Source organism: Mya arenaria, chromosome 1 (genome assembly GCF_026914265.1).
Source record: "Mya arenaria isolate MELC-2E11 chromosome 1, ASM2691426v1".
Classification (NCBI taxonomy): Eukaryota; Metazoa; Mollusca; class Bivalvia; order Myida; family Myidae; genus Mya; species Mya arenaria.
The window spans coordinates 21656829-21672790 of record NC_069122.1 but is presented as its reverse complement, the minus strand read 5'-3'; the positions used below and the strand labels follow the sequence as shown (position 1 = coordinate 21672790).

General features: G+C 39.2%; 2 protein-coding genes across 2 annotated transcripts; one reads left to right on the top strand and one right to left on the bottom strand.

Moving 5' to 3' along the window:
* Positions 1 to 7448: 7448 nt before the first annotated feature.
* LOC128225541 (variable charge X-linked protein 3B-like) lies at positions 7449 to 12646 on the bottom strand. Its single transcript, XM_052935401.1, has 2 exons — positions 12619 to 12646; positions 7449 to 7915 (listed from the first exon to the last, which is right to left on the bottom strand). The coding sequence occupies exons 1-2, from the start codon at positions 12644 to 12646 to the stop codon at positions 7449 to 7451; spliced, it is 495 nt and encodes a 164-aa protein (XP_052791361.1).
* Positions 12647 to 12910: 264 nt separating this feature from the next.
* On the top strand, positions 12911 to 14227 carry LOC128225525 (5-hydroxytryptamine receptor 3A-like). Its single transcript, XM_052935398.1, has one exon. The coding sequence runs from the start codon at positions 12911 to 12913 to the stop codon at positions 14225 to 14227; it is 1317 nt and encodes a 438-aa protein (XP_052791358.1).
* Positions 14228 to 15962: the final 1735 nt, after the last annotated feature.

Below are 15962 nucleotides of genomic sequence, written 5' to 3'. Positions count from 1 at the left end.
AGCGGCATCGTCTACACCAGAGCGATCATTGGGGAGGTGATAGACAGCGGCATCGTCTACACCAGAGCGATCATTGGGGAGGTGATAGACAGCGGCATCGTCTACACCAGAGCGATCATTGGGGAGGTGATAGACAGCGGCATCGTCTACACCAGAGCGATCATTGGGGAGGTAATAGACAGCGGCATCGTCTACACCAGAGCGATCATTGAGGAGGTGATAGACAGTGGCATCGTCTACACCAGAGCGATCATTGGGGAGGTGATAGACAGTGGCATCGTCTACACCAGAGCGATCATTGGGGAGGTGATAGACAGTGGCATCGTCTACACCAGAGCGATCATTGGGGAGGTGATAGACAGTGGCATCGTCTACACCAGAGCGATCATTGGGGAGGTGATAGACAGTGGCATCGTCTACACCAGAGCGATCATTGGGGAGGTGATAGACAGTGGCATCGTCTACACCAGAGCGATCATTGGGGAGGTAATAGACAGTGGCATCGTCTACACCAGAGCGATCATTGGGGAGGTAATAGACAGTGGCATCGTCTACACCAGAGCGATCATTGGGGAGGTGATAGACAGTGGCATCGTCTACACCAGAGCGATCATTGGGGAGGTGATAGACAGTGGCATCGTCTACACCAGAGCGATCATTGGGGAGGTAATAGACAGTGGCATCGTCTACACCAGAGCGATCATTGGGGAGGTAATAGACAGTGGCATCGTCTACACCAGAGCGATCATTGGGGAGGTAATAGACAGTGGCATCGTCTACACCAGAGCGATCATTGGGGAGGTAATAGACAGTGGCATCGTCTACACCAGAGCGATCATTGGGGAGGTGATAGACAGTGGCATCGTCTACACCAGAGCGATCATTGGGGAGGTGATAGACAGTGGCATCGTCTACACCAGAGCGATCATTGGGGAGGTAATAGACAGTGGCATCGTCTACACCAGAGCGATCATTGGGGAGGTGATAGACAGTGGCATCGTCTACACCAGTCCATCACTGATGATTTTAGTGGCAATGGACAATTTCAGCAGTTATGTTGCAGATTTGAAACATTACTATGTATGAAAATAGCATCTTATGCATATAAATGATAGGCAAAACCCATTAAATTGAGACTTTCCAGGCATAATTCCAAATTAATATTTATATCAGCTCGTTTTCGTGACACGAAGAAGTATAATTTGAGTTTTATTGGCATTGTAGCATTGAAGCAAATCTGATCATCTGGCGAACTGGTCTACTATAGCGTCGAAAAATGTGTTCAATAAGTATAAGTTGACCTTCCTTGCGAGTGCAATTTTAAGGCAACATCCTACCGTATAACTTGACAGGCATTATATGTGTATGTATGTATGTGTGTTAGGGTCTCCCTAAAATAATTCATAACCATTTAATAACATATATGCACTATACTCGTATAACATACATGTTGTTAGTTATTTACTTTCGGGATTTTAAAGTTTCAACGAACTTGGATGCATTAAGACATATGCAATATCACAAAACAGACCTGAGACGGGTGATCTAATCCATGTCCTTTAGATGCCAATGTCATCAACCATCTACAAAAGACCTTACCTGCAACGTAAACACTGTTTGTAAGAACACAAAACAAAAATACTAAAACAAAAGCAATAACCATTGACAATAGGTTTACCATATATATGTTTAGATAGTAATGTTAACAGCCCAGAGTACTATTGGAAAGAAACCGGTTTTCCAAATCTGTCAAAACAAATCAAATAATTTAAACCTGTGAGATTCGGCGTCTGACGAATGCAAGTATTTCACACAATATAAACACTTCTGATATCGGTTGAACTTTAAATTGGCAATGCTCTACCTGATTTGCAAAGAAAACATCGAGAGTATATTTAGAATAATTTCCAACAGTGGTAGCTGATGAATAACGCTATTTCTCTCGTCTCTCGTCGTGGCATTCACTGAATTATATACTTCAGATAACACTGTCATATCGATAGGATACCTGTTAATGTTAGAAAAGTGGGTTAGGTTCAGCACGAAATGGTAAACTGTGTTGTTGGAAACGAAGTTGTATTAACTAATTCTGAAGTGCGGTAGCTATATGTGAGCTATGTTTAACAGTGCATAATGTGTTGTATTTTTATTGTGTAGAATAAAAGGAAACAATGACACCTCTGGTTTAACCGCCTGAAGCAACCTTTGCTGCAAAGATGTCATCATTGTTCATACAATACATATATCAGGCTAATCTCAAAGACAAACACAATATGCAAGAACCAAGGACAATGCTTTTTTGGGTTTCTTGTATTCTGTTTAACTCATCGACTAGTTGTTTACCAAACAACAATGGGAGTTTTATAAAAAAAAGATATAGAGGTCCCATCATCATTGACTTTGTGCTTGAATTCGCATTTTCTAACTTTTTTTTTTTTAAAGAATATCATACCAAATTGGTCGATGTTTTCTTATTGTTACATCTAATGATACTAAACAACGTCAAACTTTTCTATGAAGACTGATAGAAACATTTTGAGTAAAAAATAGGTTCAATATACCAGTCAATATTGCATATCGTTTATATTAGAGAAGTTTTGTTTGTTTGTGTTATTAGGGAAAGTGATTTGAAACTACTTTACATAACTTTAATAAGATGTGGTAATGATCTTTGCCAACGTGTATTCATGCATGATGCTGTTTTTATATTCCCACGAAGTTCTATTATTCCGTTTTAGTAGCATGTTTATGTCGAACAATTTTGGTGATTATCTTCTTGGAAAATAAAAGTCCTGGGAGGCCGGTACTCAAAATATGTTTTACGTGTTAAATAAAAACGCCATGGTAATATTATATGTGAAACACACACTAATAGTTTCCTACTATTTCCCAAAAACTGCATAGTTCCCGCAATACAATATATCTGATTTCTTTTTAGCCGATTTTCTCCTGCGGGCTGCTATAAGCATGGTTAAGGACAATTTCATGGTGAAGGAACTCGGATTTCCTAGAAAAGACCCGTACAACGACACTAGCGGACGCGTAGTGTTCACGGATGGAGCGGTTTTCCTGAAATATTTAGTTGATATATTAATCATTTTCCCGTTGTATTAATTGATAGGTATTGGCTAACCATTGTGGTTTACACGCGCAAAGATATCTATCTGGACACACACTAGCAAATAAAGTGATGACAGCAAATATTCCGACACAATGTATTAACATAAACACATATTGTTTATAACAAAACCTTTATAAGTTGTTACTTTGTGGCACTTTTATTGAGAAAATATCATTAAATGTTTCCCCTCGGATATACGTTCTTGGGGAAACCAGTTCTGAACATTTATCTCCGAATGGCTTATGTCCCGGATGTTGGGTTTTTGTGTTGTGTGATGCTCGCAATAAGAAAATAACCGGCCGCCACTTAATGGTCGCAATAAGGAATCTCAGGCCGCCACTTTATATATCTTAATGCGGTGCCAGACATCATAAAGTGAAGATCCTATTACATTTTATTGGCATTACCATTTGGATCACACGGTTAGAGACAAAACCTACGTCCAAAATGATACTTTACGTGAATTACTGTTTTACTTCAGGATGATGATTGGACGTTATATCGTAATCATTTCCAAGACTCTCCGGATATTGTTATGAAAATTGGGGAACCACAGATAAAAAATAAGACTAATTTTATTATTCAATGGCCTTTGTTTGAAAAATTGGTTAATCAATTTTATCATAACCTCACCGAACAAGGCAGAGCCAGTGCAATTCATGTAGAGGAAGGGGCTCGTATGTGTTCAAAAGCACATATTATAATACTGATTGAATCCCAAGCAGTTTTCATTGGTTTTTGTTGTGGTTTTTGTGTAGTAAGTGATATGTGAAGTGCGAAGGGTCCATTGACAAATTTCACGAAACTGGAAGTTAACATGTTTTACCAATCATACCATTCGTTAAAAATAACCAACATGAGTTGAGGTTAAGGTAAGACTTGCTTACAATACTTGAGATTGAACAATGTGGGACAAAAGTCTGGCAAGACACCATTTCAAATCAGAATAAAGCATATGTCTATCCCTAACATTCTAGATATTGCCAAGATGAATGAATAGGTAAATCACATTGCAAGCTAGCAGATATCTCATTAATGTTGTTTGTAACAAAAAGTTTTTATTTAATTTAGTATTTTTGCCGTAACACATTGCCGACGGTTTGTTTTGAGTATCAAAGACTATCCGAAAATGGAGCTTGCAGAATGTTCCACTTGAAATCAATTATTGACGGAAACTGAATAATAATCTGATCGCTCCGTGATATAGAGCTACAGGAGAACAGCAATTGCTCACTCAACTGCCAATGCGGTACCCAAATATTTATCAAATAACTGCATGTTACATTGTTATTAATTGATGCTCCTTTGTCTAACATGTTTCTTAGTGTATTCGTCTGTGACCGTTTAATTATATTTATTTTAATAAATGGTGCGGGAAGTGTGCGGTTAGGTTCCCATGGACTAGTTTAAACCCGCCAGTTAACTTATTGTCTGAACGCACTTGCCCTAATATTTATCATACATTTATCTAAATGAATATGGTATCTTTAGTTGTTATGTGGTGTGATTCTCATCACGTTTATGTTAAGAATATAACATACTATATTTATGCCTTAAATTGCCTTGAGTTCAAGGTCACACATATCACATGGCCAAACGTTACCGTACTGGAAAGCGTAGGAATGACCTGTAACTGGAGTTCAAGGTCACATATACCACATGGCGAAACGTTACCGTACTGGAAAGCGTAGGAATGACCTGTAACTGGAGTTCAAGGTCACATATACCACATGGACAAACGTTACCGTAATAGAAAGCGTAGGCATGACCAGTAACTAGAGTTCAAGGTCACATATACCACATGGCCAACCGTTACCGTACTGGAAAGCGTAGAAATAACCTATAATTGGAGTTCAGGGTCACATATACTTCATATCCAAACGATACCGGAATGGAAAGCGTAGGAATGACGTGCAACTGCAGTTCAATGTCACAAATACCACATGTCCAAACGATACTGTAATTGAAAGTGTAAGAATAACCTGTAACTGCAGTTCAAGGTCGCATATACTTCATGTCCAAACGATATCGGAATGGAAAGTGTATGAATAACCTGTAACTGCAGTTCAAGGTTACATATACTTCATGTCCAAACGATACCTGAATGGAAAGCGTAGGAATGACGTGCAACTGCATTTCAATGTCACAAATACCACATGGCCAAAAGTTAGCGTAATGGAAAACGTAGGATTGACCAATAACTGCAATTCAAGGTCACATATACCACATGGCCAAACGTTACCGTAAAGGAAAGCGTAGGAATGACCAGTAACTGGAGTTCAAGGTCACATATACTTAGTGTCAAAACGATACCGGAATGGAAAGCGTAGGATTGACCTGTCACTGGATTTTAAAGGTCACAAATATCACATGGCCAAACGTGACCGTACTGGAAAGCGTAGGAATGACCAGTAACTGGAGTTCAAGGTCACATATACCACATGGCCAAACATTACCGTAATTGAAAGCGTAGGAATGACCAGTAACTGGAGTTCAAGGTCACATATACCACATGGCCAAACGTTACCGTACTGGAATGCGTAGGAATGACCAGTAACTGGAGTTCAAGGTCACATATACCACATGGCCAAACGTTACCGTAATGGAAAGCGTAGGAATGACCTGTTATTCAATAAAAACCACTGGAAAGCAATCGTACATGATGACAACCAATTGATCATTTTTGAAAAACATCGCTACAACAGTAATGTTATTTTATAAAGAAACTGTCCGAGAAGCTTTTTCTAGTGCAGAACGAGAACTCGTTACATGCTTATATGGCATTTCTGACAAAATTATCTTTGAACTAAATTTTATATGACAAATATAGAAATTATGAGGAAATAGGAGACATTCTTGTGACATGCAAAAGAAGGTTTCAAAGATTTGTAGTCGTTAAATGAAATCTTACCGACGTATTTACGCTTTTGTTCTTGTGATTTACTTCCGGTCTAATCACATAATTACAACCCAATGCTTGTAGTAATTAGAATATTTCATGAATTACAAGCAAATAATGACATAATTCATACTGGTATTGCCGTCCTTAAAAGGTGGTAACTGGATGTTCTCCGCTAAAAGTATCTTAAAGATATACTTGAATCCAGGAAGCCTGGTAACTCAATAGTATTCTGGTATAATTTGGAAGTGTTTATATGTAGATAAATAAAACGTAAAACCTGTCTAAAATTGTAAACAAATATTTCAAAAGGTTATGCGGCATTGAAAGATTGCAAAATAAATCAACGTCCTATCACAGTTAATACAATGTTTTAAATTAGTAATAGTGTAACCAGGCATCAAACTAGTAACATGATCACTAATTCCAGTAATGGATAGATTAAATGTCGAGCTTATAAGTACATATCATACCTTTACTGTAAATTCCTCTCGTATATTGTAGTTTTTTTCCTTTACTAGCTGAGAAAAAATAATAATTATCATAACAAAATGTACAAAGCATTCTGGAACGGAGATCCTCCGGGACCACGAATTACACCGAAAGTATAATAGTTCACTATTATGCTCCAGCAATGCCCAATAGTTCAGCTTTCAGAATACTTTACACCTGTTTCTTATTGGTTAAAAAAATCCCAACCAACATGATCTACATAACTATTGTAGACACAAAAAAGTGTAAATTATAATGTATTTAAATACGATACATAAATGAACCCGTCTCTGAGAAAACCTCTTATAATGACTTTATAACAATATACGGGTCAAACGTAATCGTTGAGGAAAGTGTAACAAAGTCTTGTTACTGCAGTTCAATGGCACAAATTAGCACAGGGCCATACTCTTCCGTTGTGGAATGTGTCAGAAGGACCTGATACTGTCTGTAGTTCTATAGCACAAATACTACAGGGCCATTCTCTCCCGTTGTGGAATGTGTCGGAAGGACCTGATACTGTCTGTAGTTCTATAGCACAAATACTACAGGTCCATACTCTCCCGTTGTGGAATGTGTCAGAAGGAGCTGATACTGTCTGTAGTTCTATAGCACAAATACTACAGGTCCATACTCTCCCGTTGTGGAATGTGTCAGAAGGACCTGATTCTTTAGTTTTATGGCACAGATACAACAGGGCCAAACTTTCCCGTTGTGGAAAATTTCAGGAGGACCAGCTACTGCAATTCAATGGCAAAAATACGACAGGGCCAAACTGTCAGTTTTTGCATGTGTCAGAAGACACTGATACTGTAGTTTTACTGCATAAATACCACAGCGCCGAAACGTCCCCATTGAAGTGCCATTACACGGCTCTTATAGCTCTACATAGCCGTTACATGGCTCCTCTAGCTCTAAATAGCCATTACACGGCTCTTATAGCTCTACATAGCCATTACACGGCTCTTCTAGATCTACATAGCCGTTACATGGCTCCTCTAGCTCTACATAGCCATTACACGGCTCTTCTAGCTCTACATAGCCGTTACATGGCTCCTCTAGCTCTACATAGCCATTACACGGCTCCACTAGCTCTACTAGCTCTACATAGCCGTTACACGGCTCTTCTAGCTCTACATAGCCGTTACACGGCTCCTCTAGCTCTACATAGCCATTACACGGCTCTTCTAGCTCTACATAGCCGTTACACGGCTCCTCTAGCTCTACATAGCCATTACACGGCTCTTCTAGCTCGACATAGCCGTTACACGGCTCCTCTAGCTCTACATAGCCATTACACGGCTCTTCTAGCTCGACATGGCCGTTACACGGCTCCTCTAGCTCTACATAGCAATTACACGGCTCTTCTAGCTCGACATGGCCGTTACACGGCTCTTCTAGCTCTACATAGCCATTTCACGGCTCTTCTAGCTCTACATAGCCGTTACATGGCTCTTCTAGCTCTACATAGCCATTACACGGCTCCACTAGCTCTACATAGCCGTAACACGGCTTCCCTAGTTCTACATAGCCGTTATATGGCATTCATGCCAAAGAAATCATAAGTATTATGTAGGATTTATACACTCTAGTAACGTTGTATACAAGAAGCATAACTTAAAGTGTCATCTTAAAAACAATAGTATTCCAAGTAGGCAAACAAAAATATAACTAAAATGTTAATATCGTATTATTCGACTGTAACAGAGCCAATTCTGGTAAAAAATAGTTTTTGAAATTGTCCATTCGTGGCTATGATTCTTACGGGAATATGGATATTGTTAAAAGGCACTTTAAGATCCATAGATTCCATTTGACTGCGAACTCCCATTTAATACAAATACACGATAGTTGTTGACAATGACATCAACTAATGTATGTTTCTCTGTTTCGCTTCGACTTTTGATCATCCCGCTTGTGACATTGAACAATAACACAACTGATTACGGGAGATGGGTTTGTCTAGCTACTTTCCCCAGCATTAGTAAAACACTTTAGCAAGAAAGGTTCTTAATGGACACAGCAAATAGTGAGCCGCTTCAATCTAATGGGTCTGATTTTTTTTAAATCTTTCATCTTTTAACATCGATTAGGCCATACCAAGTTTATGTGTTAAGCTTCTGGCTCAAATTTAAGAAAACAACAACTATAGCAACAAAGCGGGTAAAACACTCAAAACAAACAAACATTTACATAATTCTTAATTTAACTTATAAACTGGCGCTCAAAAACAACAGATGCTCATATACAAAAAGTGCTCATATATAACAGATACTCATGTAAAACATGTGCGCAGGTACAACTTGTGCTCAAAAATGTACATATACAAGAGGCGCTCTCATACAACAGGCGCTCATATACAACAGGTTCTCATATGCAACAGGAGCTCATATACAACAGGCGCTCAAATACAACAGGTGTTAATATACAACAGGCACTCATATACAACAGGTGCTCAAATACAACAGGTGCTAATATACAACAGGCGCTCATATACAACAGGTGGTAATATACAACAGGCGCTCATATACAACAGGTGCTCAAATACAACAGGTGCTAATATACAACAGGCGCTCATATACAACAGGTGGTAATATACAACAGGCGCTCATATACAACAGGTGCTAATATACAACAGGTGCTTATATACAACAGGCGGTCAAATACAACAGGTGCTCAAATACAACAGGTGCTAATATACAACAGGCGCTCATATACAACAGGTGGTAATATACAACAGGCGCTCATATACAACAGGTGCTAATATACAACAGGTGCTAATATACAACAGGCGGTCAAATACAACAGGCGCTCAAATACAACAGGTGCTAATATACAACAGGCGCTCATATACAACAGGTGGTAATATACAACAGGCGGTCAAATACAACAGGTGCTAATATACAACAGGTGCTAATATACAACAGGCGCTCATATACAACAGGCGCTCAAATACAACAGGTGCTAATATACAACAGGTGCTAATATACAACAGGTGGTAATATACAACAGGCGCTCAAATACAACAGGTGCTAATATACAACAGGCGCTCATATACAACAGGTGGTAATATACAACAGGCGCTCATATACAACAGGTGCTAATATACAACAGGTGCTAATATACAACAGGCGGTCAAATACAACAGGAGCTCATATACAACAGGCGCTCATATACAACAGGTGCTAATATACAACAGGCGCTCAAATACAGCAGGCGCTCATATACAACAGGCGCTCAAATACAACAGGTGCTCAAATACAACAGGTGCTAATATGCAACAGGCACTCAAATACAACAGGCGCTCCTATACAACAGGCGCTCAAAAATAACAGGTGGTAATATACAACAGTCGCTCAAATACAACAGGTGCTCATATACAACAGGTTCTCATATACAACAGGCGGACAAATACAACAGGTGTTCATATACAACAGGTTCTCATATACAACATGCGCTCAAATACAACAGGTACTCATATGCAACAGGCGCTCAAATACAACAGGTGCTCATATACAACAGGCGGACAAATACAACAGGAGCTCATATATCACAGGTGCTCAAATACAACAGGTGCTAATATACAACAGATGCTCATATACAACAGGTGCTAATATACAACAGGCGCTCATATACAACAGGCGCTCATATACAACAGGCGGTCAAATACAACAGGTGCTAATATACAACAGATGCTCATATACAACAGGCGCTCATATACAACAGGCGGTCAAATACAACAGGTGCTCATATACAACAGGCGGTCAAATACAACAGGTGCTAATATACAACAGATGCTCATATACAACAGGCGCTCATATACAACAGGCGGTCAAATACAACAGGTGCTCATATACAACAGGCGGTCAAATACAACAGGTGCTAATATACAACAGGTGCTAATATACAACAGGCGGTCAAATACAACAGGCGGTCAAATACAACAGGTGCTAATACGCAACAGGTGCTCATGTACAACAGGAGCTAATATACAACAGGTGCTAATATACAACAGGCGGTCAAATACAACAGGCGGTCAAATACAACAGGTGCTAATACGCAACAGGTGCTCATGTACAACAGGAGCTCATATACAACAGGTGCTAATATACAACAGGTGCTCATATACAACAGGCGGTCAAATACAACAGGTGCTAATATACAACAGATGCTCATATACAACAGGCGCTCATATACAACAGGCGGTTAAATACAACAGGTGCTCATATACAACAGGCGGTCAAATACAACAGGTGCTAATATGCAACAGGTGCTAATATACAACAGGCGGTCAAATACAACAGGCGGTCAAATACAACAGGTGCTAATACGCAACAGGTGCTCATGTACAACAGGAGCTCATATACAACAGGTGCTAATATAAAACAGGTGCTCAAATACAACAGGCGCTCAAATACAACAGGTGCTAAAAAACAACAGGCGCTCCTATACAACAGGTGCTAATACGCAACAGGTGCTCATATACAACAGGTGCTTATATACAACAGGTGCTCATATACAACAGGTGCTCATTTACAACAGGTGCTCATATACAACAGGGGCTCATATACGACAAATGCGCAACACCGCACGTACTCATATTCAAGAGGCCCTCGGATACAATCCGGCCATGCAAAGCAATGTACTTTCAGGTTCCTAACTTTCTAGAGCAATTGTTATAATGATTTATTAAAGTACTCAACTTCGTAAATTGTCTCATGTTTATATTAGCTTTAAAATTGCTCTGTTTTAGATTGGTTTTGTTTTGTAAAAAAAGTTTTTTGTTTATTTAGAAAGCCCTAAACTTTCCAACCAGATGACCCTAAATATCTTAACTTGGCATGGCCTTACAATTTATTTAATCAACGATGTGCTCAAAATCATAATCATAATTTGTCACATTACTCTTCCGAGTTCCAGCAACACTGAGATTAGCATGTATATGATGATTATACGTTTTTGAGATTTCAAATTTTACGTTTATCAAGATTCAGTAAAGAATCTTAATTGTTATCTGTTAAAGCTTAAAATAATTATAACTGTCAAAACAAAAACAAAAACTTAAAATCAAGGATCATTTGTGTTGTTTTGGTTGCTGCTGTTTAGCTCTTTTTATTCAATTATTTCTCAACCATTTTACAGACAAACGTGTCGCTGTACAACACAGTGAAGAGGAGTTCAATTCTTCAGAACGTCATCATGAGAGGACTTGTGTTTAGTGTTGCGTTGTCGCTCTATTATACGAATGTTGTTGGGCAGAGTTATCACGATTACAATCATCTTTATGCGTATTTATTTAACGAGTCGCGATACAACAAAGAGGTGAGGCCGATCATGGACCAGTCTAAACGTATACATGTAAGTACAGCATGTCGATATACACATACATAGTTGTTGTTGTTGTTGTTGTAAATCTTTTTACATTAAGTCCTTTTCTCTCGTAGACAATAGTCACGTTATTCTTAAAAGGGTCCACCGTGGGTTTTGATTTCAGAAACTTTAAGATGCCGAACATTTGCCCATGGGAAAATTGCCCTTGGGTACTTTTGGACGCGTTTATATGGCAAAGGAGAAAATAGAATATTCTTAGATAAATGTCAATAATTGGTGTTGAGAAGAACATCAGACATAATCATAATGCTAATTATTCTACCGTATGATACCACTCTTTGACTAGGAAATATTATGTTGCAGTAATTTCAGGGGGAAAATGTCATACTGTCAGAAAAAAAATATGAATCCAGAATGCAGGTGTTTGAAGTTTGAAGTAACTTTCAAAGTATCAACTGTAATAGGAATGTTTTAGTTTAAAGTATTTGAACGTTTTGTTCTCCATTTTGATAACTGTGTGTCAAAGAAAACAAAATTGCCGAACGTGAACAAAAATTGTTTAATCCGACATAAACATGGTATTTCAAACATTTCAGTTCATTTGTAGAAACAGTCTGCCGAAAAATTAAAATAAGGTTGACAGAATAAATGAAGTCGTATCCCTATCCCTTCCTTAATTATGATTTATTCGTCATTTTATAAGTGTTAAGCCCTGTACGTGTACGAACTATTTTTGCGTTTAAATGACATGAAATACACCCGGGGGTAAATTTACCGCACATCTCGAGGGTAAATCTCGTCATATTAACGCAATGCATATCACTAGACAACATTCACCATATGGAAGAAGAATTGATAGACAGCATTTTATAGCCATTAAAGACCCTCCAAGCGGAATTATTTCTGTACACCCTTACTTCTATTAAAATAGCCAACAATAGCGGTTTACTCCAAAACGTTAAATTCATACAGAATGTTCATAGTTCTTAACAATATGTATAATTGTATATTGTCTTATCGTCTTTGAATTCCAACAACCAATTTTATATTTTCAGGTAAATATAACGATGGCTATATTTGCGTTAGACTCGTTCGATCTGTCAACTGGCGAAATAGTGTGCAACCTGTATTTCCTAATTTCTTGGAGAGATGAACTCATTGCATGGAACCCATTGGAGCACGGAAATATAACAGGTTTCACTGTACCGAAAGGCAAGCTATGGACGCCCAAGATAGTGCTCAATGGTCAGACCTCCAACAGTGAAGCTAGCCTAATAGATAGTGATTTCTCCCCATCTTACGTGTGGTTCAATGGTGAACTATTGTTGGCACCAGCAGGCAAATACAGAGCGCTTTGCCAACTGGATACAAAATACTATCCCTTTGACAAACACTTATGCTCATTTGACGTATCGGTTGAAAACCACATGGCAACAGAACTGACACTGAACTCTCCGATGACCAGAATTCTTCTTGACCCATTCCAAGGTCATCCCGAATGGAAAGTTATAGCTGCGGGAGATAAATTGCGATACTTCACAACTGGAAGGATAGCGCAATCCACGATTTCGTTACAGCATACATTCTATCTAAAAAGAAAACCAATGTTTGAAATATTTTCAACACTTCTACCGCTTCTATTTTTGAATGTACTAAGCATTGCTTCGATATACGTTAGTCCGTGTTCTGGCGAGAGAGTTTCCTATGCAATCACCGTTTACCTTGCCTTTGTGTTCGCTACAACTTCCCTTTATGGTGTCCTGCCAAGAAACTCGGAGGAAATGACCTTACCAACAATTTTCACCTTTGTCTACAACATATTAAACGCAGTAAATGTTCTTTGGAGTATGTTTATAGTTTGGGTAGCTGGTCTTTCGAGCGATCGTGTTGACAAAAATATTCCAAACTGTTTGAAAATACTTGTGCAGTCCAAAAATAAACCAGACACAGTGGCAAACGTGCTAAAGTCTCTTTGGAATCGAAACAAGGTGAGACATTTGGACAATGATGGGAACAATCAGAACAATGATCACGGACTTGAAATTGAAGAAGCTGTAGAAGATGACCATCAGTCTGGCCATTTCCATGAAACTCACAATCCGACTGGCCATTTCCAAGAAACTCACAATCCGTCTGGTCATTTACATGAAACTCAAAATCCGACTGGCCATTTCCATGAAACGCACAATCCGTCTGGCCATTTCCATGAATCCACAGACGAAATGAGGAATAATTTGAACGACCATGACGTCAATGCAGCGAATAAATTGAGTGGTGCAGATATCGCCAAAACATTTGATAGATATTTCTTTTGTGTGTCTTTGATTTCAAACAGCACTTTTCTGATCGCACTTGCTGTAGTGTGTTTTGTCCATGTTCTTTAAAGCCTATTTTTGAAAAAAATGAAGCGAAAAAGCGGTCATTAAGCTTGTTAGAACTGACAAGAGATATAATGTGAATGTATTTATATGATCGTTGTGCTTTTGATGTCGATAAAACATTTATTCAAAACTATTGAAGTTTATCCAAGTAAGTAGATATATCTTAAACACTTTTGGTACATAAACAAGTATAAACGCCAGTAAATAACTCAATAATTAATATATGAAGAACAATATATAATTATCTTTAAGAAATATGTGATCATGTGTTCTTTTTAAATACATTCACTCCCTCCAGCTGTTGGAATGAGTTTGTAAGTCGTTGTCACGTGATATAAACTCACACATGTCATTTCTTTGTCATCGTATATAATTATGTCTCACAGACACCCAATAGGTAACACAGACAATGAACAGCCAACAAGCGACACAGACACCCAATAGGTAACACAGACAATGAACAGCCAACAAGCGACACATACACCCAATAGGTAACACAGACAATGAACAGCCAACAAGCGACGCAGACACCCAATAGGTAACACAGACAATGAACAGCCAACAAGCGACACATACACCCAATAGGTAACACAGACAATGAACAGCCAACAAGCGACACAGACACCCAATAGGTAACACAGACAATGAACAGCCAACAAGCGACACAGACACCCAATAGGTAACACAGACAATGAACAGCCAACAAGCGACACAGACACCCAATAGGTAACACAGACAATGAACAGCCAACAAGCGACGCAGACACCCAATAGGTAACACAGACAATGAACAGCCAACAAGCGACACAGACACCCAATAGGTAACACAGACAATGAACAGCCAACAAGCGACAGACACCCAATAGGTAACACAGACAATGAACAGCCAACAAGCGACGCACACACCCAATAGGTAACACAGACAATGAACAGCCAACAAGCGACACATACACCCAATAGGTAACACAGACAATGAACAGCCAACAAGCGACACAGACACCCAATAGGTAACATAGACAATGAACAGCCAACAAGCGACACATACACCCAATAGGTAACACAGACAATGAACAGCCAACAAGCGACACAGACACCCAATAGGTAACACAGACAATGAACAGCCAACAAGCGACACAGACACCCAATAGGTAACACAGACAATGAACAGCCAACAAGCGACACAGACACCCAATAGGTAACACAGACAATGAACAGCCAACAAGCGACACAGACACCCAATAGGTAACACAGACAATGAACAGCCAACAAGCGACACAGACACCCAATAGGTAACACAGACAATGAACAGCCAACAAGCGACACAGACACCCAATAGGTAACACAGACAATGAACAGCCAACAAGCGACACATACACCCAATAGGTAACACAGACAATGAACAGCCAACAAGCGACACATACACCCAATAGGTAACACAGACAATGAACAGCCAACAAGAGACACAGACAGCCAATAGGTAACACAGACAATGAACAGCCAACAAGCGACACAGACACCCAATAGGTAACACAGACATTGAACAGCCAACAAGCGACACAGACACCCAATAGGTAACAAAGACAATGAACAGCCAACAAGCGACATAGACACCCAATAGGTAACAAAGACAATGAACAGCCAACAAGCGACGCAGACACCCAATAGGTAACAAAGACAATGAACAGCCAACAAGCGACGCAGACAGCCAATAGGTAACACAGACAATGAACAGCCAACAA